At 51.6% G+C, this 26,134-nt stretch overlaps 1 protein-coding gene across 1 annotated transcript in view; it reads left to right on the top strand.

Annotated features, from left to right (window-relative positions):
* Positions 1-25,589, top strand: part of Sim2 (SIM bHLH transcription factor 2) — a 46,911-nt gene extending 21,322 nt beyond the window's left edge. The window contains exons 5-11 of the mRNA XM_046438823.2: positions 2,305-2,390; positions 4,695-4,894; positions 9,109-9,215; positions 19,247-19,394; positions 20,775-20,943; positions 21,629-22,037; positions 23,986-25,589. Of these exons, the coding sequence (XP_046294779.1) occupies positions 2,305-2,390; positions 4,695-4,894; positions 9,109-9,215; positions 19,247-19,394; positions 20,775-20,943; positions 21,629-22,037; positions 23,986-24,428 (1,562 nt within the window). The 3' untranslated portion in view covers positions 24,429-25,589. The remainder of the gene's footprint in view (positions 1-2,304; positions 2,391-4,694; positions 4,895-9,108; positions 9,216-19,246; positions 19,395-20,774; positions 20,944-21,628; positions 22,038-23,985) is intronic.
* Positions 25,590-26,134: the final 545 nt, after the last annotated feature.

The following is a 26,134-nucleotide window of genomic DNA, read 5'->3' on the forward strand; positions in this document are numbered from 1 at the left end:
GGAAGATACAGAAGTTTTCTAGGGACCCTGGCCTCTTTGTGGACAGCTCAGAGAGGCCAGCAGGCTAATGGGTCTCACTTATGCCTTAGACTATAGTACCCAATGGGGCCCCAATTCCCCAGTGGAACAAAATGCAAATAAGAGACTTCAAAGTGGTGAGGACATTTAGCCATGGAGGAGAAATATGGCTTTCATTCTTATTGCTCCCTCCTGGGGAAGATTACCCTCAGGCTTGGAGGAGGGACCACAGAAGCGCATGCTCAGTTGTCCAGCAGCAGTTGATCTCGCTGTTCCTTTCCAAGGAGAGAGTCTGGTGTGCCAGCTTCTGAGACAAGACGGGCCCGACTATAACTACAGCCTGTGATAGTCGTTGGGATGGGATGGCGTCTAAATCAACATGAAAAAAAATGATGCCGAGAGAGTCATGCAAGAACAGTGACTAATTCTTCCACTGTGGCGTGTTTTCAAAGCTGGACACAGATAGCAGGAGTCCTAGAGAATTCCTCAGAACACCATGTTGTTGCTTAAAACCCCCGCACAGGGCGCCCCCTGCCTGGCAGTGGCCTTCTGCTACTGCCCTGGGTTTCATGTTCCCCTTCCTGTGTTGTAGCCTCTGGAAAAGTGTTGAAAGAATGAAAGTAAGTGCAGCTGGGGTACAGTGAGGCCCGTCTACTCCCTTACTGTGGGGTTCGAGGCTGAGGTGGAGAGCAGTCCTAGAGGAGAGGCAACAAGCTGCTGACTCCCTGCAGCGCCAGCCCAGGGGTGCGGGCAGGGCTCCCGAGCACACGGTGCTCTTCTCACTCACAGATTTTCTGCCTGGATGGAACCCCATTGTTTTATGGTGAAATGTGTGAGAAGTGCGCCCTCCCCCCCGGATGAATAAGACCAGGTGGTACTTTTGAGACGTGGGCTTCCACACCTCAGTGACACCTGTCTGGTTCAGACAGGAGGACTATGGGTAAAGCACATGGCCTGTCCAGCTGGGGAAACCAAGGAGGCCTCTGAGTCGATTCCCAGACTTCCATGAGGCAGTGTCCTCAGGGACGGTGGAAGACCTTGCTCCACTCCAGCCCCCCTTTTTTTTTTTTTTGGTTACTGGAGATTGAATTCAGGGGCACTCGACCACTGAGCCACATCTCAGCCCTATTTTGTATTTTATTTAGAGACCGTGTCTCACTGAGTTGCTCAATGTATCACAGTTGCTGAGGCTGGCTTTGAACTCACAATTCTCCTGTCTCAGCCTCCCAAACCGCTGGGATTACAGGTATGCGCCTCCATGCCCGGCCCAATCCTTTTTTAATGATAAATTTATCACCAGGCACAATGGTGCATGCCTGTAATCTCAGCCTCTCAGGAGGCTGAGGCAGGAGGATCTCTAGTTTAAGGGCAGCCTCAGCAACTTAGTGAAACCCTGTTTCAAAATGGAAAAGGGTTGGGAATGTAGCACAGTGCTAGAGACTTGCCTAGCATGTGTGAGGGCCTTGTATTTATTTACAAAATAAATAAATAGATAAACTTATTAACCTCCAACAAATGTCTATTTAGAGTGGAGTGACAGCCCCTCACTCGGAGGTGTGGCCTTTCTCTATTGCTGTCTCCGAGGGCTGGTGTCCTTTAAAGCAGAGGAGGACTCCTGTATGTTTGCAAGAGTGAGAACAGAGATTTATGCACAGGGCCTTTCAAAGAAAGGAAAGAAAGGTCTGGCTTGGCTAAGCTGTGAGGGGTTCCCTGGGGAGGTGGAGGAGACAAGGGCTGCTCCTTCCAGGGCTAGAAATGCGGGCCAAAGCTTTGCTCTGGCCACGGTGGTTCTCGGCACCCAGCGCCCACAGTGCAGCTGGTAGGAGGTATGAGTGGCTGGCCCCCTCTGCTAGGGAAAGAGCCTACGCTGTGACTGACACTTAGCATCTGCTACCTGAGGGGAGTCAGACTCTTCTGGGCCTTCATGGTATCTCAGGTACCCACTCCAAGACTGCCAGGAAGTTCTCCCGATGCCAAGCCACTCTGTGGCCTCTAGGAGGTGACGGTGGCCGGTGGAGCTCTGCCAGGCCCTGCCCTTGACTCCAGGCTGGCCTCCAGGCTGTGGCTGAGATTTGAGCTGCTCTCTTTTGGGACCTGTGGAAGCCACACCAGGACAGGGCCAGTCTCTCCCCTCCCCACCCAGACCTTAGCAAGGTCTCAGGGTCAGGGTCGGGGCACAGAGGAGCAGGCCTCTGACTGTGGCCCTGGGAATTTCATGATGCTGTGTGGGGGGAAGATGGGAAGCAGGTGGGACAGTGGCCCATGGAACCTCGCTCCTGCTTTCAGAGTACGAGATAGAGAGGTCCTTCTTCCTCCGAATGAAGTGCGTCCTGGCAAAAAGAAACGCGGGCCTGACGTGCAGTGGATACAAGGTATGAAGGGCCCTGGGGGACGGAGAGCTGGCCGCGGTTCTGCACTGGGTACTTGGTATTCCGCTTCACACTCAAGGATGTCTGCAGAAGGGAAGCCTTGGAACCGAACGTGTCATCCCCACCAGGGCAGAGGTCTTGAGTGACTGACTCATGGCTGCTTCTGAGGCCCATGTAAGGGCTGGTGCTTTAGAGGGATAGTCCAGCCTGGCTGGCTTTCGTCCCACGAGACCAGAAGTGGCTGTGGCTCAGGATAGACTTTTGCCCTGGTGCCCACAAGTTCCACTTTGCATGATGGACAGTCCCACAGTAGCAGCTGCCCCTGTTGAGGATCCACATTCCTGGGCAAGGTCCCGGGCCATAGTGAGTGCTCAGAGCACAGAGATGTCACTCTTACCCTGGAATGCTCCATCATCCAGGGCTGGTGATCATGAGCTTGACAGTGATAACAGGGCCCATTCTTAGGTGCCAAGTAGAGCTTTGCTCTGAGGTACCACGTCTGGTGAATACAGTCACCCCAGCCCTTGGACGGGAGGGTGGCTGTCCTCGTTGTGTACTCAAGGAGGGGAGCAGAGAGGGAGAAGGATGGTGAGCCTTGTGGAGCCGGGACCTCCATGCCCAGCCCTGCTCCTCCTTGGCCTCATCCGTCTTCCAGACAGGTCGCTTGCTCTGGCTAATTCCGACGTCTAGGAGCAGGTGACCTGCAGAGCCGGCTGGCAGTGTCGTTCCACAATGTCAGAGGTAGCTGACGTGGGTTAAGGAAGTCTGCTGTGCCCCAGGAGCCTGTTACCCTCGGTCCTCTCTCTGAGCTCCCCACTGCCTCCAGGATCCTCTCTGCTGTCCTCCCTGAGAGGTCACAGCCATCAGTCACTCTGCAGTTGGAGGCAGCTAGGAGCCTTTTCGAGAAACATTTGTTCCTTTGAAGAGGAGGGAGGAGGGTGGGGAGAAGAGGAGGCATCTGTGTCTTTGTCCTCTCTTTCTGGAACACCCCTCCCAGCCCCTCCCAGCCCCTCCCAGCCCAGGGCCTTCCTTCCCCCCAGCTCCTCCCAGTGCCTTCCCCATTCCAGGCTGACCCTTCCCCTTGGGCCCTCCTCGGCCACCTCACTCTGAGCTCTTCCCTTGGACCTCGACCCCCTCATTTGTTCTGTTTTATTTTACTTTTGCCATACTAGGGATGGAGCCCAGGGCCTGCCACCGAGAGGCAAGAGCTCTCCCACCGAGCTGCTCCCCCAGCCCCTGCTCCCTTTGTTTCTAATTGTCCCAGGCTCTAAGCCGCATTGGGCCAGGATGGGCAGCCACCAGCCCGGCCTCTCCCCGAGACATTCTTCAGGAGACTTGGCTCTTGACTTGTTTCTGCTGCGTATTAACTGTCCAGCTGTCTAATCTGCAGCAGAACATCACCTGTCTATCTTGTCCTCATCTCCCTGCTCAGTAAAATGGGAGAATAGACTACAAGGATTTGGAGATTTCTTCCAGCTCTACAGACGATGAATACCTTGAGGGATCCTGGAGAAAGGGTTTTTGAACAGAGAACTTGAAGGCTAAGAATGTCAGTCTGTACCACGGCAGTTACGATGATCGTGATTCTAGCACGATTTTACTGACTTAATATGTTTTTTGCCATCCTGGATCCCAGAGTCTCATGCAGGCCAGGCAAGCTATACCCTGCAGAGCTATGCCCCAGCCTGTTACCGACTTTAACTGGCATAAATGCTTCTTCTCATCAGGTTCCAGGTGGTACAGAGGTTCCTGTTTGAACTTGGTGCATTCTTGCCTACATGGTCTTTGGCTCTAACTGGAAGCCTTCTAGATAGCCACTCTGACTTGTTGATTATTAAGATCTTGAGTTAAAATACATGAAATTAAAAGACATAAAAATGAAGATTTTTTTTAAAAATCTATTGAAAGGATTCCTAATTTACTGGCGTGTAGGAGCATGTCAAGTGATGCAGAGGTCAGATTCAGTCCCAAAGGAAGGTGGGAATCGTTTTAATTACTGAAGCGAGCATTAGTGAAACAAATGGCTGTCTTCTAAGAAGGTCTTGCTGTGTTCTCTAAGCACCACTCGCAGTGGGTTCCTTACATATAAACTCATCCTATGTCAGAAAGCCCTAATTTGTGACATTCCTTACTCATGGTTGACAGAATAAGACAGCCCTTATATTTTACTGTGACACTGTCTGCTAAGAAAGGCATCTGTCAGCATATTGGCCACACACTCGGTAGAACCTGGGTTGGGGACGTTCCATGAAAGGAGTCAGGAGGAGTGGGTGCCACGGCCAGCTGACCTGCCCTCTGCTCCCCCAGGTCATCCACTGCAGCGGCTACTTGAAGATCAGGCAGTACATGCTGGACATGTCCCTGTACGACTCCTGTTACCAGATCGTGGGGCTGGTGGCGGTGGGCCAGTCCCTGCCTCCCAGTGCCATCACAGAGATCAAGCTGCACAGTAACATGTTCATGTTCAGGGCCAGCCTCGATCTGAAGCTGATATTCCTGGATTCCAGGTGAGTGTGGCACCTGCCAACAGCACTGCTGTGACATTCTGGAAGATACCGATGACAGAAATTGGCCCCAGAGAGCTCCGCGATGTTAAGCCAAACTATAACAAGGAATAAGTCCTACTAAGAATGTGGATTAGAAAGGGATTTAGTGAAATCTAGTCATGAATGGAAAGAATTAATTCAGCTTTGGACTCTGGGACTTATTTTAATTAATTAAGTTATATTTGAATCATTTCAGCGGACTTTGGAATGGGAATATGTGTTGTGGGCAAAAGTTATCCTTTTCTGAAGGCCCACAACATCAGAAATATGTCTCGTCTCTCCGCCAAGCCAGTAGGATTTTAAAACCAATGGGTTTCCACACTGAGCAGTGTGTGAAGCCCTCAGATCCCCCACAGCCATGGCAGACTGGAGGCTGGGAGCAGAGAGGTCGCCTTCCCGGGGGGAGCACTTGACCACAAGCTCAGCCAGTGCCCTGCCTGTGTCCGGGCTGGGGGAAGGGAGCGTGAGTGAGGCAGAGGCACACCGATTCTTGTCTCTGGAGGCTGTGCCAGAGCAGCCTCAGGTCTCTCCCAGGGTAGGCTGCTGGCCTCAAAGTCTTTGTACTTTTTATTATTTTTTAACTGAAATTTATTTTTGCAAGTAATAACTGTATTTTTGTGGGGGATGATGAGATGTTTTCGCTCATGTATGGTCTTGAGGCTTTGGCTTGTGGGGCCTCTTCCATTTTCTTATCTGCAAAATGAGAGACCTGTCCATGCACTGGCTACCACAAGACTAGAGAAGGATGAAATTAGATGAGAGATGAGAAACAGAAAACTCAGAGCCTCAGCTGCAAACCCAGAGCCTGCAAGGCCACCTTGTTTTTCATCCCATAGATTCCTGGACTGTGCAGGCAGGAATGAGCTGTCAGATCCTTCTTTTAACTTGGCATATGTGGCTGAGATTTCTAGGAGAGGGGATATATCCATTTTGTTTCCTGTGTGTCCTGAAGCTAGGATTTACTGATTATATTCCCCACTTTTTTTGTTGAAACAGGGTCTTTCTATGTTGTTCAGGCTGACCTTGAACCAGAAGTTCAAGAAATCCTCCTGCCTCAGCTTTCTGAGTAGTTGTGATTATAGGTGTGCACTACTGTGCCTGGCTACTACTTGTTATTCTTACTTTTTTACTTTTAAAAGACAAAGCTAGGTAGGGGCAGGAGGTAGAGACAGAAATGACTTGAGCTTACCATGATTGTATCTCCGAACCATCCAAGACAGAGGAGCAGCAAGAGGTGGTGTTAGAGAGTCACCATTATTGTCACAGAAACTGCAAGCCAAGGGCAACTAGGACTCTTTGGGGGAGCTGCTGACACCTTTGAGGGTGGCCCAAGGGTGACAAATGCTCTCTTCCTGCCCTCCAGAAGGAGCCCCTGTGGGGAGGAGGCCAGGCCAGCTGCCTCCTGCAGTGGGCCATGCAGTGACAGGAGACTTCTTTCCCAATTTAGGAATCACTTGTGAAAGCAGGCTGGAAATTGGCTGTCCAAGGTCATTACCGAGGGAACTAGGGAGGATCCAACTACTTTCTCCCTTGTTTTGCCTCCTAATATTTCTCAGACAATTAAAAACAAACAAACAAACAAAAATCACCCTGAGATTCCAGTGAATTCTCTAGGAGAGGAAAGAAGGGGTGTCCCAGAGGGAAGATGTGGAGTCTTTTCAAGTTGTTCAGCCCACACCACTGTGAAATGCAGAGGGTCTTCCAGCAAAGGGTGCAGGTGGTTAGCTGGAAGACGGGCTGCTTCCTGACGAGTTCCTCAGATACGGCCTGTGGGGTACCAGTGAGCGTCTGTGAAGCTCCCTGTAAGGGCTGCACCCCTGGAGAAACTAGAGAAAAAGGGTAAAGGTCTCAAAGGCTGGGTGCAGTGGTGCACACCTGTAATCCCAGTGGCTCTGGAGCTAGAGGCAAGAGGATCGTGAGTTCAAAACCAGCCTCAGCAATTTAGTGAGGTGCTAAGCAACTCCATGAGACCCTGTCTCTAAATAAAACACAAAAAATTGGGCTGGGGATGTGGCTCAGTGGTCGAGTGCCCCTGAGTTCAATCCCTAGTACCTCTCCCCCCTGAAAAAAAAAAAAAAAACCTCACAGGAGACTTCCTGTCCCCACCTAAGCCCTGCAATACTTCCTATTAAGTATCAGGAAGCTTCTAGTAAAGCCTCAGGCTTTTCTAAACTCCTTCATGGAGGAGGGGTTCAGGGGCCAAAGTGCACTGGAGAATCTCTCAAGGTCACTGTGGTCTTGCTTTGGTTGCAGTTCCTATGGTTTTTGAAAGGCCTATGGGCCAGGGGATAGTGGCTTGGGCTGGCCCAGTACTGGAGGGACAGCAGTGGCCAGGCTGGGTGGAGGCGTCAGCTTCTGGTCCAAACCCCAGGAGCCACAGCAAGGGCTTGGCCAGAGGCCCAGTGGCTTCAAGTCACAGGAGCAAGGGTGGTAGGCTTCAGGGGGCCCTTGGCATGCTACCCAGGATGGTCCCAGGCAAAACCGAACTCAGCATGACCTGACATTAGGTACCTAGGGGTTTGTGGCACTTCATTTTGAAACTGTAGCTGGAGCTTTTGCTAAGGATGGGTGAACCCAGCGATGTTTGGGGTTTGGCAGATCCCTGTGACAGGTCTTCAGACACTAGAGGTTTGGAAAAAACCAGGAGGGCATCTTGCCAAGCCCTTCCCCTTCCCTTTAATTTTTAAAGCCAGTATGTACTTTGATGAGAAACTCGATACATGTGTTTCTGATTCATTTACACTTTCAGGGCCCTTGTTCTATAATTTGACGTCTAGGAGGCTAAGAAGCCTCTTTCATCTGGTGCTGTGGAGATGTCTGTTTTTCTTTTTGGGGGAAGCCAGACATCTCAATTTCCTGCCACGTGGAGTTTGACTCCGATGGGGCTTGAAGTTCTAGGTGGCCCTTAGACAAGTCCCTTGAACCCTGAATGACCGGACTGGAGGCAGTAAAGTCTCCTTTCTCTGCCTCAAGCCCCGTTCCTTCCCCACCTTGTAGGAACACCTTGGGGATGTGCACACCAAATAGGGAGCCCCTCCTGGGAACCCAGAGGCTTCCAGAGACTTACCACCCAAAGCCCCAGCAGAGCTCAGCAGAAGGGGAAGCGGGCTCGAGAATGGTGGTGAGGTCATCGCCCAGTTTAATTGCAGTTCATATTTTACATATTTCATACCCTGCCTAGTAGGCCCTCCCGGGCGCCCTGGCCTTCCTGGGTGCTCCCTCCTCACTGCTGCCCCCAGGACTGATTCTCACCATAGTCTCGCGGCCTTTGGAATCTCTTCCTGTCCTCCTCTTTCATCTGTCTCTGCATATCTGTCACCACAACACTGGCTTAGGACCACCCCCTCTAAAGACACAGCTCCCAGCTCGGGGGCTGCAGCTGGGGAATCTGACCATTGCCACCGCAGTTTCACCTACAGACAGAGCCACCCCAGGCCTTCAGTGCGGAGGTGGTCTTGGATGCTGACAGCTACTGTTCTTCAAAGAGCCGGAATGGGAAATTAATCTGCCCAGGGCTTGACGGAATAAAGAGGGGTGGAGTCCCACAGGCACTGGATAGAGGCTCCCATTTCTATGGAGAGCTTCGGGTCTGCCCTCTAGTCACAATATCCTCAGATGTCCCACTGCTCCTGGGGGGTCTGAGATAATCCTCTAGTGATACGAGACTTAAACATCTGCAGTTTTCCATAATTCCCATTAGTAGGAATCACCCAACTGCAGGGTCCCAGAGATCAACTGTGTCCATTAGGAGTGTCCAGCATGGAGTGGAGATTTAAGCAACCCAAGTGCCCGTCCACAAAGTGCAAAACGTGATCTCTGCCTGAAATAGAGGATTGCTGTCATCATAGCCTCTTTCTCCCCATGTCGGTATCAAAGCTCACTCCTATGTGCCCTCAGAGAAGCTCACCCCTGAAAAAGCCCGCAGTCCTAAGCCATCCCAAACACACTTTGAGCCAGGGGTTTCAGAACATTCCTGCTCACAAATAGTGCTACATCCTGCATTGGGCGAGACTTCAAAGATTTGCTTCTTGTAAAAAAGATCACTCTCAGTTTCCAAAATCAACATTTCCCCCCTGAGCCTTTTAGCACTTGATTAGTTGGCAAAACCAATATTAGTTTAAATGAAAGGCAATCTGCAGAGCAATGTGACTCACGGAGCTGCCGTCCTCCCCCAGGGTGACCGAGCTGACAGGCTATGAGCCACAGGACCTGATTGAGAAGACGCTGTACCACCACGTGCACGGCTGCGACGCATTCCACCTCCGCTACGCGCACCACCTCCGTGAGTAGTACCACCCGGGCCTGGGAGGCAGCTGGCCGGGGAGGGGGCATCCCTTGCCTGGCACAGTGTCCAGAGGAGCCTGAAGCCTCCGAGGGGCTTCCTCACAGATGCCAGTTCTCGAGCATCCCCTCCAGAACGTGCTCATGAAGCCGGCAGGTGCAGGGTGTTGGGGAATTGCCTGGATTCCAGATCGTGGACTTGGAATCCAGCTTCTCTATGAAGTCTGCACACCAGCTATGAATAATGGCAGTAACCAGAGAAGAATTGACCCCTGAGCACTTAACTGTGGTCAGGGACTGGTTTAAGGGATTAAACAGATTACTAACCCAGTGAGGGGGAGTCTCGTGTGCATGCTTCTCCTTCTACTGTTGAGGATGCTGAGGTCCAGTGAGGTAGAGCCACTTGCCTATGGTCACTCATCAGGGAGGTGGCAGATCTAGGAGTCAAACCTAAGCAGAGTCCAGTTGCTGAACCCCGATCCTGCTGGCGATGCTCAGGGGAGGACTACATGTTCCATGATAGAAATCAGCTTGGAATGAGTGAACAGAACAGTGTTTGATCGGCCAATGGAGGTGATTTGGGGATATCTGCATGTTTCAGAGGGGATGCTCCAGTCACCGAAGTATCACTATCAAAGTGACACTCCGAGAGTCCAAATGCAGCAAAGAATAATTTGGATGGAGTGGACACCTCCTCTTCCTGCTGCTGTTTAGTGGGTTCATACAGATGGCCAGAGGAGCCCGGTCTCCTGCAGAGGGACCCAGAGAGCTCGTCCTCTGTTCTGGCTTTGCTGGGTTAACTAAGAGATGTTAGAAGACAAGTGCTGGTATCTTGTCGGAGGTGGGCGGCAGGTCCCGGGGCAGCTCTGTCTGCAGCCACATTGTGCAGTGTGGAACACGGCATCACTAGGGTGTGGCTGCTGTTTTCTTCTCCCCATGTCGCCACAGGCAGAGACCGTGGCAATCAGGACTTTCAGCTGGGCAGACTCCTTGCTCCCGTGTGCACATGAAGACTCGGAGTTGTAAACCAACCTTCCTTCCTTCCTTCCTTCCTTCCTTTCTTCCTTTCTTCCAAATCACAATCTCATAAGCATCCCTGTTACTCCTGAGACCAAGGTGGGTAGGAAAGCAACAGCTTAGCGTCTGGATGGAGTCTGTAGGAGAGCCTCACCCCTGAGGGAGCTGGAAGTGCAATGGGGGCAGCCATCCCACGGGCTCCTGGGAAGGAGCATGCTGGGAGCTTCTGCTGCAGCAAGGGGGTTTCAAGCCAGCATTGAGCTGCACGGGAGAGAGTTGCTCAGAGTGTGGCTGGACGCTGCCCACGAGGCCTCTGAGCCTGGGGAGAGAGAACCTGTGGCGTTCAAAGTCCTCACTTCTTAAATTTTTATTTTATTTGTGGTGCTGGAGATGGAACCCCTTTCCCTGAGAGAAGGTAAGAGGATTTGTGCTTTGGAAAAATCATGAAGGTCCCAGTGATGCTAGTCAGGTGGCCCTTGTGACCCTGGCCAGGGCCAGAATGGGCAAATCAAAGAAAACCAGAAAAAGGCAATAGTAGCAATGATGGCGACCGTTCCATGGCTCTGACGGTGGCTGGGGCTGAGCAGCTCTGGCAGAGACGAGGGGACAGCAACCCTCTTCCCGGGCTCAGGGAGGGCGAGCATGGTTGGATCCACCGTGAGCCCCTGTGTCTGCCCAGCCTCCCCTCTGCCAGGGTTTCCTGGTGCACTAGAGGGGCTGGCATCAAGGAGTCCAGGCGTTCACCCAACAGAGTGCCGGGAGCCGACCCCAGAACTCATGGCTCGCTTCCACGTCGAGACAGGCCCTGTGCGTGGGTAGCACAGCCCTCAGGGCAGCCATGACCTCAACCTGGCAGTTTACCCTCAGTGTCTGTCACTGTGACCAAAATACCTGACAAGGACACTTAGAGGAGGAAAGATTTATTCTGGCTCATCGTGTCAGAGGATGCAGCCACAGGCAGCTGGCTTGAGGGCAGAAATGTCAGGGGGGAAAGGCGCGGCCGAGGAAAGCCGTCCACTCATGGGAGCTAGGAAGCTGCAGGGGAAGAAAGAGAGGAAGGGCCGGGGGACAGGAAACCTCTCCCCAGTGACCGCCTCCTCCGATGGCTCCTACCTCCCTGCTGCCCAGTCACCCATCAATGATGGGTCCACTGATGAGGTCAGGGTCCCAGGGATCCACTCACTGCCTAAAGCCCCAGCTCTGAACCTTGCTCTGGTGGGAACCAGGCCTTCACCAAGAGACTCTGGGGGTCATTCCAGATCCAAGCCCTAACCCCCTCCTCTCCCAAGCCAGACTCATCAGATAAAGTAAGGGCATATCGCCAGCAGCCGGGGTGGTGGGGTTGGGACTTCATGATGTGACACTTTGGCAACTTCAAAACCTCTTCAGTGTGTGATCCCAGAGGCTCCCCTTTCTTCCCCAGGACCAGAACTGGGGCCAGAAAGGCCAGCGCCAGGCTTCTGGTCCCAGCTCTCCATCCCTGGGAGGCACCTGTTATATTTCCTTAGACTCCAGTTACAGCCCCTGAGCTTGGAGTTCAGGGGCAGTTGTTGGGTGGGGAGAGGGAAATGAGCAGGGAGGAAGAGTCTGCCTCTATGGGCTACTGCACCGGCGGCTCATGCTCAGTCTCCGGGACTCTGGAGCCCGTGTGGGCCCCTGCCCCAGAGTTATGGAGCCCAAGGGAGAGGGAGTGGAGGTAGTTAGACTCCAGCTCCTGACAGTCATTGCCTGAGGACTGATCTCAGGGCAGGGCCTGAGGAGGGAGGGCAGGCAGGCAGCGGGAGTGGCCACCGGCTGTTGCCCAGGTCAGCCTCCCCCAGCCCCTCCTCAGCTGCCACTCCCCTGGCCACCATCTGGGGCTGTGTGACGCAGTCCAGGCACCGGCCTGCACCCGTTCCCCTCACCTGCCAGCCCTGGCTCTCGACTTCTCTCTGTTTGGTGGGGCCACACCTCTCTCAGGGGCACCGTCACCTCTCTGCCTTCCTTGCCTGGGACCCTGTTGGCCAGCTGCAACGTCCTCCCGTGCAGCTCCTGCTTGAGGGCTGAGGGAGCCCCCACACAGGCCAGTTCTCTGCACTCCGCTGGGTGCCAGCGGCTGCCACCTCTCCTCCTGGGGCCATGTGTCCAGCTGCTGCTGGCCCCATAGAGCCCACCCAGGGACCCAAGTCCTTTCTTCCCTTCACCTCCTCATGGGGACTGGGCAAGATTGCGAGGGTGGCCATGACAAAACTTGCCGACGAGGTGGCCTAAGTGACAGACACTTATTTTTCCACAATTCTTAGACAGGAAGTCCAGGATCAGGGTGTTGGCAGGGTTGGTTCCTTCTGGGCCCCTCTCCTTGGCTTGTAAGTAGTGCCTTGTCCTGTGCCCTCACATGGATGTCCCCGAGTGCGTCTGCGTCCTCATCTCCTCTTCTTGTAAAGACACCAGTCACATGAATGATGTGACCCCAGGCCTCTGTAATCACCTCTTTGAGGGCCTGTCCCCAAGCACAGTCACGCTCTGAGGTAGGAGGGTGAGGCCTTCCACAGGGAACCTCATGGGCAGGGGACCCGATCCCACCTGCTTCTCACCCAAGTCGTGGGCTGGGCTGCCTCAGTCCAGCTGGCCGGGCGGCTTGGAGAGCACGGTGAGAAGCTGAGAAGGCTGAAGGCGTAACTTTGCAATGTGATTTTTCAGTCTTGCCACACGGTGCTAGGGCTCAGGGGTCTGGCCCGAGAGGAGGCCCCCAGGCTGGCCTGTTATTGTAGCCTCCTGCCCTGCCATGCTCCACCCAGAGCTGCATCATGGCTGCTGCCGACCCAGCACTTGAGTCCTTTGCTCTGATCATTTAGACCTGGCCTGCTGGCTCTCTTAGGAACACAGGGACATTGGCAGCCTCTACTGCTCCCCCTCCATCCTCCACAGATGGCTGCAGGTACCGTAGGCCACTGTCCCACCCACCTGGGCTCCTTAGGACTTCACAGTGAGAGGCACAGATGCTCCTTCCTGCCAGTTGGTGAGATCCCTGAGCACAGGGACGGAGCAAGCAGCAGCCACCCTGTGGGACCAGAGTGGGGTCACTGTGAGGTTTCTAAGACTACACTCTGCACACTGGTGTGCACAAGCCAGGCTCTCTGGAGACAGGGCCAAGGCCCTGCAGAGGCCTAACTGGACACGAGAGCCACAGTCAGCTGGTTTTCACACATTTTTTAAATATTATCTTTATTGGGAGTGAGAGTCCATGGGGTCTGCAGAATCGCGGTCCCCCAAGAAAAATAACTCACAGCCTTCCAGAAAGTCAAGTGTGAGCAAAAGCAGAGCCTGGCAGTGCTGTCGGGAGGCCTCTGGGGTCAGTGTGAGTGGCACCGCAGCCCAGGGGGGGCTTCTGTGGGCCGCAGTGGCAAGTGGGCCTGGTGTCCCAGGGAAGGTCTCCAAGTGAGGCTGGGCCAGGTCTACCTCAGAACCTTCCATGACAACAAGTGAAGACGGGACCTCACAGGAGAGACTGTGGCCTTCCCACCCACCCCACCTCACTCCTGTGGGGCTGCGGAGGTTCCTGGGGACCCCAGGCATGATGCAGTCATCTGGCCTCAGACTAGAGAGGCCACGCTCTCCCAGACACCCTCTCTGCTACGTTGGGAGACTTGGCAGGTCCTAGGGGTGAGCAGAGGACAGGCTGGTGGGGAGGGCTCGGTGTCTGCACACCTGATGATAGGTGTCGAGGGACACCTGGTGGGCTTCTGTGTCCATGGTTCAGAAGAATCGTGACCTTCCACAGGACTGAGAATTTCACCTCTTTGGGTAGGCCCCTATCCAGAGTGGACCAAGCCGAAATGACAGAAGAGAACGCAGGCCATGTCCCAGAAAGGCTTTGGGGCCTGAATGTGTAGTTTATAAAATTTTAAGCAGAACTGTTATGACAAAATTATAGGACATTAGAGTAACTAGCATAGAGCCGAGGAGAACACTCTCTGAAGGACACACGGTAATAATAGTCATAAGCTCAGATGCTTAGGGGGCCAGGCACCTAGCAGGAGTGGGCAAGTTAGTATAGGGCAATAGAAAGTGGCAGAGTCTGGGCTGGGGATGTGGCTCAAGCGGTAGCGCGCTCGAGGGTTCGATCCTCAGCACCACACACAAACAAAGATGTTGTGTCCGCTGAAAACTAAAAAAAAAAAAAATTAAAAAAATCTCTCTCTCTTTAAAAAAAAAACCTAAATACCACAGGTGGGGTGATTTATAAAGAACACAGGTTTATGAAACCCATGGTTCTGAAAACTGAGAAGGGCAAGATCAAGAGGCTGCTTGTGGCAAGGGCCTTCTTGCTCTTCCCTAGGAGACTCCTCTCTCCCCTGGGCTTGGCATGTCTTCTTCCTGGTCCATCTACCCTCCAACTAGCAAGTGTAGTGTTGGGGGTGGGGGAGGTTGTACTGGGAAATAGAGACCCAGTCCCAAAAGATGGGTTTCATCACCAACTACATAATCTCTGGAGTCCCACCTGGTAGAGGAGGACCATGGGGGGCACAGGGACTGCTTGTACCATTTTTTCCCAGCAGGGTGAGGAATTCGTTTCCTGTGCTGCTGTAACAAATTACCACAAACTGGGTAGCTTGAAACAACAGGAAGTTATTGTCTCTCAGTTCTGGAGGCTAGAAGTCTGAAGTCAAAGAACCGCAGATCTTCCTCAGTTGTTGGTGGCCTCATGTGTCCCTTGGTTGGGGCCATATCACTCCAGTTGGCCTCATCTTCACATGGTGTCTCCTCTGTGTGTCTTACAGGGACACCTGCTGTTGGAAGTGGGGCCCACGGACCTTGTCTTGAGATCTGTCACTTGCTCACATCTGCAAAGACTCATTCAAACATCCATGGTTGTGAGGATTAGGATCTGATATCTATCTCTTTCGGGGGAGACACTGTCCATTCAATCCAGGACAGGCATTGCAGCATCCTTTTCTACCCTTAAAATGTAAAACAGAGATGGCAGGCTGGGGTGGTGGCTCAGTGGCAGGGCGCTTTCCTAGCACATGTGAGGCACTGGGTTCCATCCTCAGCACCACATAAAAATAATAAATAAGTAAATATATAAAAATAAATAAATAAGTAAAAGTCATCATGTCCCTCTACAACACATATATATAAAAGTTGGTGAGGTGGTGCAGCCTGCAATCCCAGCTCCTTGGGAGACTAAGGCAGGAGGATCGTAAATTCATGGGCAACTTATCTATCAATACCTTGTCTCAAAATAAAAATATAGAAAGGGCCAAGCATATAGCTCAGTTGTAGAACACGCCTGGGTCCAATCCCTGATACTGGGAGGTAAAGAGAAGTAAAAGAAAAAAAAAAATCTAAAACAGAATAGAAGTATGCCCAGACCTGCGGGAGGAATTCTAGAAGAACCAGGAAGGCTGCCTGTTTCTCTGGACAGTATATTTATGGAACTAAAATTTCTCTCCCAGCATGGGTGGGGGAAAAAACAGGACTAGCGGCTTTCATCTAAGCATGGATCATACAGAATCCAGGATGTCATCGATGGTGGTGTTGGAGATGCCACACACAGAGGGGCACAGCGCAGGCTTCTGCCCTCGGGACTCATGGTTGAGGGGACACCTCGTCCACCACCACCACAAGAAGGGATTTACATTATAGTTCTGTAGCCTAGGATCATTTCAGGCAGCTAATCAAGGATGACAGACTGGAGGGAGAATTGATGCAGACCAAGGAATGTTGTGACTAAGTGTCTAGGATTTTGATTTTGATTGATATGTTGACTATTGCCATGGGTCATAGGGAAGCAAAAAAAAAAAAAAAAACAAAAAAACCCAGGAAATCAAAAAACCAAGTATCTGCTTGTTTGGTCTCTGTATCTAGCCTGATCATAGCAGAGTCAGAAATTAGACAAAAATGATAGTCGGGGAGGGTCCGAGATAATAAGGTCTCAGCAATTTCTGTAATTTGATTCTTAAAATATGCGGGATAAACTGGCTTCATTTTATCCAGCTTGACATGGTTACAAACAGTTTTTTGGAGTGTTGTAAGAAATAAGAGGAAGTAAAGTATAAGATCAGAAAAAAGAAAAGCTCAGGTCGTATTCCCATGGTGCTTTACAGGCACTGCTACGCATGGATTTTTTTTTTTTTTTTTGGTTTTTTTTTGTACTGAAGATTGAACCCAGAGGCACTTACTCACTGAGCCACATCCCCAGCCCTTTTTTGTATTTTATTTAGAGAGAGGATCTCGCTAAGTTGCTTAGGGCCTCACTAAGTTACTGAGGCTGGCTTTGAACTCGCGATCCTCCTGCTTCAGCCTCCTGAGCCCAGGGGTTACAGGTGTGCACCACTGCGACCGGTTTAGGCATAGATTTTAAAGTCCAGGAGACCAGCAAGCATTTCTGTTAAAGAAAGAAACCCTGATGCCTGGGACTCCAGTTTGCTTAGGTGGCATCTCTTGGTTATATGGGAGCCATCAACAAGTTGGCTCACCCCAGAGATGGCTAAGAGAACCTTCTGATTCTTCCTCCCACAGTCCCATGTGTCCTCAGACTGTCAGCCGCAGTTTGTGGTAATGGAGTAAACAAGGCAAATAAGAGCTGGACGTAGAAACCTTGGGGAGTTTTGTTGGTTCATTTGGGGTTATTATTGCTTAAAAAGCAAGCCCCCCGAGGAGAAGCGTTACAAAGCTTCTCTCAATCCCGCCTCTGTCTACACTCGTCAGCACTGATTTTGCCCCTGCCGTGTTGATTCTGGACAGAAAGAGTAGGTCTCTACACCGTCCCAGAGGGAGCTGCCTCTCTAAGGGGGTGGGATGGCTGTTACACAGCAGGACTGTCCCATGTGTCCTAAGGATGTGGCCCTGACAGATGTGGCCCTGTATTTCTAAAACTCTCACCTCCTTCTTGTTGAAAATCTAGCAAATGAAGAAAAGCTGAAATGAGGAAAATGCAAATTACCTGTGGTTTTACCAGTCAGAGAACAAGTGAGCAGGTGAACTGTGGCATGTTGCCGTGTCCGCCACGGCAGAAATCTTCACACAGAGGGGCTCATCCTCCCAACAACCATATGACGTAGGGCTAGGGTTATCCTTCTTTTATAAACGAGGAAACTGAGTCACAAGAGGGTCAGTAGCTGGTCCAAGATCACTGTTGGTGCGTGTGCAAACGCATGTGAGCTCATTCTTTCATGATCAGGGTTCTGCTCTGTGCACTCCTGAATCTCGTCTTAACGCTATGTCATCTGCATTTCACAAATTCTTATGAATCGCTGTTTCAGTGGCTGCATAGTACTCCATAACTTATTTACCCTTTCCCTCATTGTCGGGCAGGTAAATCTCCCCGAAACGTTCTTCTTCCGTTTTAAGCAAATCGAATCTCTTTGTACATTAGTCTGTGTTTACATTGCTCATAATTTATTTCCATTGGATCAATTCTTGGAAGTAGAAACCTGGAAGGGGATGAGCCACCACATTGCTTTCCCAAAGGATCAGGCTGACTCCCCTTCCATCAGCACATGGAACACCTTCTCCAGAGATTAGCCAGATTGCCTGTTGCTATTTCTTTTTTTTTTTTTCCCTTAGATAAACTCATATTTTTAACCGTTTCCGTGGTTTTTAGTGAGTGCCGTGCTGCTATCACTTTTTTCTAATTCTGAAATATTTTCAAGGTCTCCAGAAGCAGCCCAGTCCTGTTACCATTCTTTCCTAATACCCCTCCCCCTTCAGCCCCTGGTATCTGCAAATCTGCTCTCTGTCTCTGTGGACTTGCCTCTTCTGGACACTTGGGATAGAGGGAGCCCTACACTGTGCTGATTTGATGGATGGGCTCTCTATCGAGTCAGTTCAGTGAGTTGAACACATGTTCATTACTTTGCCCATTTGTGTTTCTTCTTTGGTGAATTGTTTGTTAATGTCTTTCCCTTGTATTGTTTTCGGGGTCTTAGTGTTATTAATTGGTAGTAACTCTTTATATATTAAGGTTAATAACTCCTTGACTATCATATTTGTAGCATTTTTTCCTTCTGCACCAAAATATTTTGATGTGGGTGTTAAAGTGGAAAGAAAGCACAAATGGCAGGGAGAGCCTGGGAAATGTCTGGGTGGGGATGAAAGGGGGCTTTGTCTTGTTGGTGCAACTACAGCTGAATTTGTGTTGTATGAGTCTGCAGGTGGTGCTGATAGCCAGTACAGTCACAGACTTAGCCCCTTTGGTCTCTTCCCCAGATCTCTGCTCAGGCGGCTGCTAGTTGGGGGTCTGGTGCTGGCCTACCTTGAGAAATAGGAATGTTCTGGAGCTGGGGGTGGTCAGCTGGGGCAGAGCTTTACTCTTTCCATTCCCCACACACAGCTTCTGGTGCTTGCCCCCCCCCCCCCAGGCCTCCTCCATGGGCCTCCTTGAGAGCTGTAAGGGAGAGTCACAGTTTGTGGGTCCACTGAGGCTTTGGGTGAGCTGCTCAGCACTGAGGTTTGCACCCATGCATAGAAGATGGGCCCACAGGCCCAATTTTCAGGAACTATGTCACCAAGCAGAGGACTTTGCTACCCGAGCAACACAGGAAATGAATTGGCCCCAAGAAAATGGGTAATTGGGAAGAAAATTTTAATGGCAACAGAGTAGCAAGCGATTTTGCTGTGAATACACAGTGTCTGGGTATCAGCAACATTTGATTCCTAGCCCAGTGCCCTGCAGTTACTTTATTTTGTTTAAATAACTACATCACTCACCCCCTCTGCCATTAAAGATTGGGGGGATTAAGACATAACTGGCATGTTGGATTCTAAAAAAGCAGATGGATGTTTCTGCCCTGCCAGGTACCGAGTTGCCAGGGGGCTGTTCCCTGCAGTGGAGCAGTTCTGTTCACTCGGAGGTCTTAGTGGACTCCTTGAGGTTGCAGGCAGCATCTGGGTGTGAGTGCGTGTGTAAGCGTGCCTGACTCTTCCATCAAGTTCAGAGGGGTCCTTGGCCCCAAGGCCCAGGATGCAGGTCCTTGGTGGGGTGGCATCCCAGAGCGGGGCCCGTGGACTCATGTCACCCTGTGCTTGCAGTGCTGGTGAAGGGCCAGGTGACCACCAAGTACTACCGGCTGCTGTCCAAGCTGGGCGGCTGGGTGTGGGTGCAGAGCTACGCCACCGTCGTGCACAACAGCCGCTCGTCCCGGCCCCACTGCATCGTGAGTGTCAATTATGTCCTCACGTAAGTCAGCCCTATTGTTCCTCCCCTTGTTCCTCCTCCTGCCACTCATCGCATCGCTCCAAAAGTGTCACCTAACTCTCTGTCTCTTTCCAAAACCGTTCATTTGTCTCCCGTTTTGTTTTTATTTGAACAAAATAAGAGTCCAGTTTTGGGGGAGGGTCCAGATTTTCCCACGCTCAGCAGAGAGGAGTGAGTGCTGGGGGGGCCTCAGATCCCAGCACAGAGCCCGGGGGGGGGGTTGGGGGAAGCCCCCACCTTGAACAGGGTACAAAGAAGTGCACATCTGGATCAGGAATACAAGCTCACATAATCCATGTCCACAAACCATCTTGAATGCTTCTGCGATTTGGGACAGAGGAAATCTCTCATTTCCCATCATCTATCCATATAGCCTGTTGCAAATGACAGAGAATACTGAAAACTCCCGAAGGTCAAGTTCAGTTGCAAATACATTTAAGGCCATTGGAAGCAACTGAACATGAGTCACTCTGCCCACCAAAGCTTTTGTGTATTAAACCACCTTGACCCCAGGCTTAGTCCTGTACTCGATGTCCTCATGGTCCCCCAGCACCGCGGAAAAGAGCCCTCATTTGTGTTCTAAATGCAGTGGTGGGGCCAGGGGTGCAGAGCACTTGCTTAGCCTGCACAAAGCCCTGGGTTTGATCTCAAAAAATGGAAGGGAAAAAAAAAGGCAATGAGGAGTTAGGTTCCAGGTTCTGCACAGAGCGACTGCTGGGTTTCTGTGTGTTAGCTGCACAGTGGTCCCGGCAAAACTGTAAGGGAGAAATGATTCCGCCCTTAGTTATTATTCTCGAGCACCGAGGTGTTGGCTGGACTTGGGGGGCCGCCTCTCCTTCCAGGAACACAATGCTGAGCTGGCTGCCAGGATGCTGATGCTGTCAGGAGCCCCTGGTGTGAAAGCCGACAAGGCCAACTCCAGGCTCCCAGCCCTTACAGGGCCCCTCACTCCCACTTCCCGGGTGCTCAACAGGAATCAGCCGGGTCACAGATGTGCACCAGGGATGAGATGATGTGATTAGTGGCACTTTGGCCCTCCCTTTTGCCTTGACAGCCGTAGTGGCCCACGATGTCCCCAGGAATCGTGTTTGGGGCTGTATGGGATTGGAGAGGGCTGTTCTGACCTCCCTCGATTCCAGCCAAATAGCACTGATCTTGCCAGCATTCCTGGGTCACCATCTTGGGGCTTCAGGCAGCTTTTATAACAAGATTGAGCTGTCCTGTCCTCAAATGCCACCCACACTCAACCTCAGTGAGAGGATCCGAGGAATCTGGAGAAGGAACTCGCTCAGGGGACGGAGCCAGGGAAGCCACTCTTCCCCCACTGCTCCCCCACATGACAGGCCTGCTCTCGCTTTCCAGGGACGTCGAATACAAGGAACTTCAGCTGTCACTGGACCAGGTTTCCACTTCTAAGTCCCAGGACTCCTGGAGGACCACCTTGTCTACCTCACAAGAAACTAGGAAATTAGCTAAACCCAAAAACACAAAGATGAAGACAAAGCTGAGGACATACCCTTACCCCCCACAGGTAACCCTCACGTGGTACGGGATGCAGCTGACGTCTGTTCCAGGGGCTTGGGACACCCTGGGTATGCTAAGGAGTGACGGCCCTCTGAACACGTAGCTGGATATCTCTATAGAATGAAGCGGGTCCCCAAGGATGTCCTGCCCATAGGGTGGTGACACAGCCTGGGGACAGCTGACATCCAGGTGGACTTGTCAAGAATAGGAACTAGAAGACCATTGGGAGGGCACATGAACTGTGAGACTCCATGTAAATAGGGGTTAGAACCACATCACATATGTCATGTTTTCATAATAAATTTTTTAAAATGAAACCCCTTATTTATTTTTTTAGTTCTAGCATGGAACTCAGGGGCACTATACCCCTGAGCTGCATCTCCAGCCCTTTTTATATTGAGACAGGGTCTCACTAAGTCTCTGAGGCTAGCCTCAAACTTGTGATCCTCCTGCTTCAGCCTCCGAAGCAGCTGGATTACAAGTGTGCTCCCTCCCCTCCCCCTTTTAAAGCACTTGGTGTTCTGTCATCTATAACAAGTGTCCATGTGCATTTGGTATGTTTTTAGTTTGGGGTGGGGGTCTCTTTCCATCCAGGGGGTGGGTCACTGGGGTAGGCCCACCTTGGCATGGGGCAGGGACATAGCTTACCCACAGCCCCTTGGCTAGCCTCCATCCGTCTTCTTTCCATGCAGCAATACGACTCCTTCCAACTGGACAAACTGGAATGTGGCCAGCTGGGAAGCTGGAGAGCCAGTCCCCCCGTAAATGCCTCGGCTCCCCCAGAACAGCAGCTCCATTCAGAAGGCAGTGACCTTCTGTACACGCCGTCCTACAGCCTGCCCTTCTCCTACCATTACGGACACTTCCCTCTGGACTCGCATGTCTTCAGCAGTAAAAAGCCAATGTTGCCAGCCAAGTTCGGGCAGCCCCAGGGATCCCCGTGTGAGGTGGCACGCTTTCTCCTGAGCACGCTGCCAGCCAGCGGCGAATGCCAGTGGCATTATGCCAACCCCCTAGTGCCTAGCAACCCGTCTCCAGCTAAGAACCTTTCTGAACCGCCCACAAACGCTGCCCGGCACAGCCTCGTGCCAAACTATGAAGGTGGGTCCTGTTGGCAGGCGGGGACACCGCCTGGGGGCTGTGGCGGTAGGTGGTGGTGGGGGCAGACAGAAACGGAGTCCTCAGGATTTGGGTGAACCTTGCCCTTCTCTGCTCCTAAGTACAGCTTCCCTGCTCTCCTGTGCTTCACAAGAGAGAAAGTCCCCTGTGCCTCGTGCACACCAGTGGCACTATAAAGGGGACAGGGACGCTGAGCATTCAGACTCCATATAAATTCGGCATCCTCCTCTCCACAGGGAGGCCTGTGATTTCCAAACCCCCTCCCAGGTTTTGAGAACCCCCAGGTCCAGTTATTTATTTATTACTTATTCTTGTTTGGGCTGGGCTGGGGATCGATAGGTCTGTTGTTTTACACGATTGCTTTTCACTTTACCCCAAAATGATCTTGAGAGACAAAGAGGCTTCCAATTTCCTTCTCATGCTGCTTTCAAAGTGCAGAAAAAGAGTAGTGATGATCCATGGGCTCAGGGACAAAAGTGCCACTCACCAGATCTAGAACAAATAACAAACTCTCCAGGTCTCAGTCTCTTCATCAGTCAGATGGGATCATAAGCCATGTGATGTGTCTGCCTTGACTTGCCAGTTCAAACCACAACAAAGATCAGAGTGGCTTTCTCAGCCTTCTCCCCCTGGTGGCAAGTAAGCAGTCCTTAGTGGAGTGCCACCAGTTGCTCAGGACACCGACCAACTCCTTTGACTTATTGGACCAACCCCAAGAAGAGGGTGGAAGGTGGGGACTGAGGGTTAGCTGCAGGAGATGTATACCTGATCCACCCAGACCTGACTGAGGCTCAGACTACAGACCAAGATGGTGTGAATGTCCTGCGGCTGTTACTAGGATAGCGGTAAATGTAGATGATGTGCCCAGGAGGCTGAGATAGATTCATACAAACCTGAGATTTCATGGGAGGAATCTAACCTTCTTGATGATCATGAGGAAATGTTTTTCAAAAGTAGACAATTTAAAAAGGACCACATCAGCCATCAGGGCCTGCCATCCTGTCTTGGGCCTGGGCCTGTCCTAAGAGCCAGGTATTCCTCAGATTTGTATTCCCAGTACCCCCTGGTCACTGGGTCCTTCACAAAGCCAAGAAAGGGATCATTCTGAACGGCCAAGGGAAGAAAAACAAAGTGAAGGGTTTCGACAATAGTTGACGATATTACTCACTTGAGATGGACTTAAAAATAATTGTTTTTTCTTTGGGGGTTGGTATTGATATGATACACAGAATTTGATTTTTATTGATATTTTAAAAGTGAAGGAGGTTAATAACTACCTGCATATCATAAGCTTGGTGGGAGGGGGGGACACCAAAGATGTTAATTTGAGGCAATTTGTGATCAACTTCCTAATCATTTGAGTATTAAAGGAAGACAAAGGTCCTCATAAAGTAAAAAGCCCAGGTTGCTAATTGATGTCAGGCATGTAATTGAGAAGGCTGGTTTAATTATGATCCTCTCAGCAGGGCAGGGCAATTAACAGCGCCTCTCCAGGGATAAGCAAAAACCAGGGTAGACTGGAGGGCCTTGGTAGCCTCTAGACCCCTGTTGTTCAATAAGGTGGCATTAGCCGGCAAGGCCATCCTCGGACATGGAAAAGCGGCCAGTGCTGTGGAAGGGGTCCACTGGCTTTCAAGAAAGTACCCTCTTCCCCACCAAAAAATAAACAGTTTTTAATACTGATCGCCATCGACGTACCCTGGTGTGCAGCATTAGGTACATTAGTCCTCACGAATTCCACCTGTTTTTTAACACGCTCGCAGGACATTTGCAATTGTCCCTTGTGGTTGCACAATGCGGGCCTGGAATGCACGCGAGAAGGACGGTGGCAGCCCGAGGGTTGGGCGCGGGTGGCCGAGGGGTGGCGTTGCTTGGGGCAGGCCCTTCCCTCCCTGGATGCCAGCATCTAACGTATCGCCTGTCTCCGCAGCGCCCGCCGCCGCCGCCGCGCGCAGGTTCGGCGAGGACACCGCGCCCCCGCCGCCGCCGCCGAGCTTCCCGAGCTGCGGCCACTACCGGGAGGAGCCCGCGCTGGGCCCGGCCAAGGCCGCCCGCCAGGCCGCCCGCGACGGGACGCGGCTGGCGCTGGCCCGCGCGGCGCCCGAGTGCTGCGCGCCGCCGGCCCCCGAGCCCCCGGGCGCGCCCGCGCAGCTGCCCTTCGTGCTGCTCAACTACCACCGCGTGCTGGCCCGGCGCGGGCCGCTGGGGGGCGCCGCGCCCGCCGCGCCCGGCCTCGCCTGCGGCCCCGGAGCCCCCGAGGCGGCGGCCGGCGCGCTGCGGCCCCGGCACGCAGGCCCCAGCGCCGCCTCGCCGCCCGGCGCGCCCCGGCCGCACTACCTGGGCGCCTCGGTCATCATCACCAACGGCAGGTGACCCGCCGGGCTGGCTCCGCCCAGGCAGGGCGGCCGCAGGGAGAAGCCATAGGCCAGGCCTTCTCTGGTTCCTAGTTCACAAAGTCCAGCGGAGGAGAGGGGCGAGCTGTGTATGCACCAATAAATTAATTTATACAGAGACAACTATTTTAATAGAACGCAGCCGACCTTGAGGCGTGACCTAGCTGCCATGTACCCCCGTGGAGAGGACCCGGAGCAGCCTGAGGTCGGCACACGGCCGCCCATCCTTGTTCTCCAGGGGTCCATCTTCAGACAGAGCCCAAGGTCGCGGCATCCGACGTGTGACCTCAAGCTACCCGGCGCCGGGGTCTCGGTTTCCTCACCTTGAAATCCAGCTTAAGGCATCTAGCCCGGTCTCTGATGCTCAAAAACAGGGGCTTTAAGGCATTGCAACTCCATAAATACACTTTAAGGAGGGCGACCTCGCCCTGGCAGCTAGCATGCAGGAAGAGGAAGCCTACCGATTTCCGAGCCCTTTTTGATTCTTAGGTACAGGAAGAATGTGATCATTGTAAGTCCCATGAATAGACAACAACTCCACTGTCTTTAAAAGTCATTCATGATTTAAAAAAAATTTTTTTTTTTTTAGTCCTTTCTTCAATACAAAACAAGCCAAGACCAAGGGGGTGAACATGCAAGTCTGTTGTGTGTGGCCATGGGTGTGCTTCCCAAGTACACGGTCAAGCTCTTACTCCCCCTTCCCTTTCCTTATGAACTCTTGGTAACACCAGGAATAGCACCTTCAGAATATATTGAATAGGCATTAAATGCAAAAAAGAATATATAGCCAGATATTTTATGAGAATGACCTTGTCAAGCTTAATTCCACGGCAAAGTCCCTCTGTCCCACACAGATCTATAATTCACTAGGCTCGTGTTTGCTACAAGTAGTGCTAATGAAGTTAGTTACATTGCATGTGCAATATGGAAAACTGTCATGGACTGCACCTTGTGGAAGACAAACTTGCTTCAAGGGTGTAATGAAAATGATGGACACATTTTAAGCATTTTCTGCATTTTATACATAGCAAGAGCGCTTCATATGAATGTGTCATGTGTGTAACAGGTGAACAGAGACCCTTTTATAATGCACCAGCAGTGTTTTCAAAATAAACTTCCAATACTTTTGGTTTCACTCTTACGATTTTTTTTTTCTTAAAGATATCACCATTGGATCTGAGGGAATAGATGCATTGAGTTACCACCTTTCAATGTGCTCTGCACTAAAAACAACTGTATCCCTTTGCTGCTTTTTCAAAGCTTATTTAGGAAATTCTTCCACCTTTCTGAATAGAAAGAGGTTTTCACATGCTTTTAACTCATCCTTCTAGAATCAAAGTGAGAATGCATAGTGTTCTCACAACGTAAACTGATCTTTTGCCAACCCTGCGTCAGCAAGGACCCTATGTAATCTCTTCAGGGTATCAGTTGGCTTTATAGTATGCAGGTTAAATTTTGCAAATTTAGGAACATGTGTCATGCACAAGGTGACTGGGTCACAGATGGGTACACACACCTCTCTCCTGCACTGAGCTACACCTCACTAGCTGCTCTGATGGAGTGTGTACACACATAAAAGAAGCCAAGGGTATTCTTTCTTATGGTCACAAGTCTCATAATTAAACCATGATTCTTGCAAGGTGTAGGTTTGATTAATGGGAGACATCACCAACATTTTTCAATAAA

This window comes from Marmota monax, unplaced genomic scaffold (genome assembly GCF_021218885.2).
Source record: "Marmota monax isolate L192 unplaced genomic scaffold, Marmota_monax_Labrador192_F-V1.1 WCK01_AAM20220418_F8-fsc00125, whole genome shotgun sequence".
NCBI classification, from domain to species: Eukaryota; Metazoa; Chordata; class Mammalia; order Rodentia; family Sciuridae; genus Marmota; species Marmota monax.